General features: G+C 36.4%; 1 protein-coding gene across 1 annotated transcript; it reads right to left on the bottom strand.

Annotated features, from left to right (window-relative positions):
* Positions 1–462: 462 nt before the first annotated feature.
* On the bottom strand, positions 463–3,205 carry LOC133191631 (uncharacterized). The gene is made up of 6 exons (XM_061327376.1): positions 2,110–3,205; positions 1,726–1,797; positions 1,519–1,640; positions 1,209–1,426; positions 1,026–1,134; positions 463–489 (listed from the first exon to the last, which is right to left on the bottom strand). The coding sequence occupies exons 1-6, from the start codon at positions 3,194–3,196 to the stop codon at positions 463–465; spliced, it is 1,635 nt and encodes a 544-aa protein (XP_061183360.1). The 5' UTR covers positions 3,197–3,205.
* Positions 3,206–3,451: the final 246 nt, after the last annotated feature.

Genomic DNA, 3,451 nt, shown 5'->3' with positions numbered 1-3,451 from the left:
ATTCATGTGATGAAAATAAAATAAACAAAAACGCATCTTTAATACTAGAAATAATGAAAAACGAAGAACTTATGGAATCTCATACATGCCTGATACTTGCCTCTGTACATTTAAATCTTTAATATAATCACTATCTAATTTATACGCTTATTCATTAAATTGACAATGAATATGAGTGCCTTCATCAATTGCCGTTCCTTTCATATCTCTACACTTTTGTATGTAAATCGGATAGTCTCTCTGACTGTTTCCTGAAGGACTTTTTAAATCAAAAGCCTGACCCTTGTAATGTCTAGAGAAACAGGAATGGCAGGCACCAGCGATGGAGGTTACGTTCAGTTAAAGAAAAATTAAGATTAGAAAGCACAACAGAACAACATTCGTTTTGTATGGTACAATGATTACATCCTGGGAATTGAACCGACGTTATATATTCATATTTAAGAAATCAACAGTACTTGCCTATGTTTGCATTCTAGGAATTTGTACCTACATCATTGTCAAGAAGATCATTTGAATCTACAAATTTCTGTCAAACGTTTGTACCGACATCATTGTTGTTTAACGTCCCTCATATTTTTCACTCATATGGAGACACCACCACTTACCGGTGGAGGGCTGCAAATTTCGACCTATACTTGGCACTCAGGGCAATTGAGCAGCGAGGAATCTTTTTCGTGCCAGCACCCTTCTGCGACAGGGGACCTCGGTTTAAACGGTGTCATCCGAAGGACCGGTCTCCACGTCCCGCAGTAGGATTCGAACCCGCGCGACGTAAGAATCAACTAATTACACCGCGACTCTAGAGCAAACGCTCTAACCAATGCGCTACGCGGGCGACTAAGAATGAAGGTAAAGTTTGAAAATGGCTTTTATCCATTATGTGAAAGGCAGGTCATAATGTGACCAAACCTTATGCTAATCAACTTATCCATATTAGATCCAATGCCTTAATTATACAGTTCATAGGATCGATAAAAGCTGTGACAGAAAAAAAAATTAAGTACCCTGTTCACAATACTAACCTCTATGCCTATTGTCTTTCCAAGTTCATTAATATACGTCAGCATGTTTTCTTGGAGGCAAATGTAGCCACCTGGGGCACCTAGATAGGCACATTCCGTACAATTATACCTGAAAATATGAAGATATATACGAACTCGAAAAACCTCCAATCAATATACGTAATTGGTATAGTACATACTTACATTGATCGACATGCAGCGTGACCACTGCAAGTGTCTATGATATTCTGCCTGGGATTGGCTTCGTCTATCACCCCAGAGGGATGGTAGTCCCTCAATGTAATGTTCTGTGTATTGTTTATAATTTGGCAGGCCAAACTTTTAGACCGTTCCGGACAGATCGGTTCATTGCAGTAAGAAAGTAAAGACGCTTCCAGGTACGAATTTGCTACCCATAGATTCTGAAAATGCATAATCATACCTTTATTATAGATTCATTTATTATAATGCTTTGAACACTCAGAACTTGAGGTTTATGAATAAACATATATACCTCAGTCCAACAGTAGTGTGTGAGTTGGTGCCAGGTGTAATCGTCATTATTGGAAGGACCATCTACGATTTTGTAGCATGATCCTTTTCGCAGTCGTCCACCAATCTCAGAAGAAGTAGTTGCTAAAAATCGTTGGAATGAGCGAGTTTACTCTATTTATCACTAATTGAAATATTCCATTAAAAAAGAAATATATAATAGTTTTACCTTGTTTCCTTCCGTTAACAGCAGTAGAGACTTTAGTAACACAAGCACACAGACCCTTTCTGAGATCATCATCTAAAAGTATTAAAAGTAATGACTGATAAATTCCTTTACTTACTTAGAAAATCATATTTAGCTTTAGTTTATAACTGGTTTTGTATTCATAATACATTTATTAACAACATGTGAAGGTAAACACTCCTTGTTAGTTTCATTACTTTTTGAAAAAAAAAATACTAACATACTTACTAATGATTGAAATCTTATTCATTTTAAAGTCAAGTAAATCAATTTAAAGAATAAATCAAACTGTAAAAGTGGATTTTTGGTCCAAGTCTTAGTTCTTTTGTTAAAAGGGGACACAAAACTACAAAAGATTAATCTTACTTGTTCTGAAAGCAAATGAAGTAGACATGCATTGTGGGTCATTACAGCCTGTTACTGCTATGATCTTTACTGTACTACCATCATCCAGCGTCAGAACAATAGATGTCCCAGGCATTGCTTTCTGTATCAGAGAGTTAATGGCTTCATCCAGTCTTAATTGGCTCTTCGATTGAGAAGAAATAAATATTTTTATTGAGACGGATTTTGCCTGAGAATCACTGATGTCTGGACCTGCAAAAGCATACATTATGTCTTGTGACCATCCGAGTACACGAGACAAATGTTTGGTAATATTTTCTACTTTTTCCTCTGTAATAAGATTGTTAGTAGATTCAATTTCAAGCATGACTAATTTCTCAGATTTTTGAGGATAAGATTCAGAGATACAAGATCGCAAAACTGTCCATCCCGAAGATACTGTCTTTCTGAATTCGTTCAACAATGCACCCTTTATTGTCCAAAATACTCGCATCTGATCAGAAAGGCTCAAATCACAGAAACGAACATCTGGAGCCGGATTCTGATAACAATCAATATGAGATAGAAATGCCTTTGCCTTTAGATTTTCACAAGACACTGTTTTTTTAGGAAACAGTGCGTAGACTAAACCTTCTTGCAAACATTTTCTTACCGCATCCACCCATGTTTTTCCCTGTAAAGAAAAACTGGCATAATTTTGTTCATAGAGTTCACAATACTTTTCTGCATATGTTATAGCATATTTATAATTTGTCGATTCACATGGAATTCGGGTTTCCAAACACTCCCTATACCACGAACAGCTTTTACCGGAGGGTATATAACAATGCAGGGGAACTACTGACTGAATTGATTTCGAATTATCTGAGTCACACTGACAAGTGCTGATACCTCCTCTGTTTGGAGTTAGTGAACAGTAATACCAACAATAATCGGCAGACCGATCCCGACAGGCAATATGGCGGGCCAAAGAGTTGATGGTCGATTTTTTAAGACACACCGCTGGTTCCTGTTTTGTTTCATGGAAATAAATGGAAGAAACACACTGTGTAGTTCCCTCTGTGCCTCTTCTGCTATCACACTGTGAATGAACAGCTGTAAATTGCATATGAAACACGAAAATCAATCGGAAAATGAATGGTAAAGTTTTCATTTTTAAAACACAGTTTATTTTTTCTTCCTGGTAGCAAGAAGTATTTGTAACCCTCAGTGCTTGCAATGTATTCGAATAAGTAGATTTTTAAATGCATTGATAATCTACCAGTATATTTACAAAATTACAATGAGTTCACGATTCCGTGAATAGGAACTTTAAAAAGAGCCGTTAAAATGATTTCATGCAAGCAAAATGTGAACTCTATAA

The sequence above is a fragment of the Saccostrea echinata genome, unplaced genomic scaffold (genome assembly GCF_033153115.1).
Source record: "Saccostrea echinata isolate AGI-Se365-2 ecotype Australia unplaced genomic scaffold, CSIRO_AGI_Sech_v1 ptg000023l, whole genome shotgun sequence".
Taxonomy (NCBI): Eukaryota; Metazoa; Mollusca; class Bivalvia; order Ostreida; family Ostreidae; genus Saccostrea; species Saccostrea echinata.
Note: the sequence above shows the minus strand (reverse complement) of the source record. Positions and strands in the feature narration are given on the sequence as shown.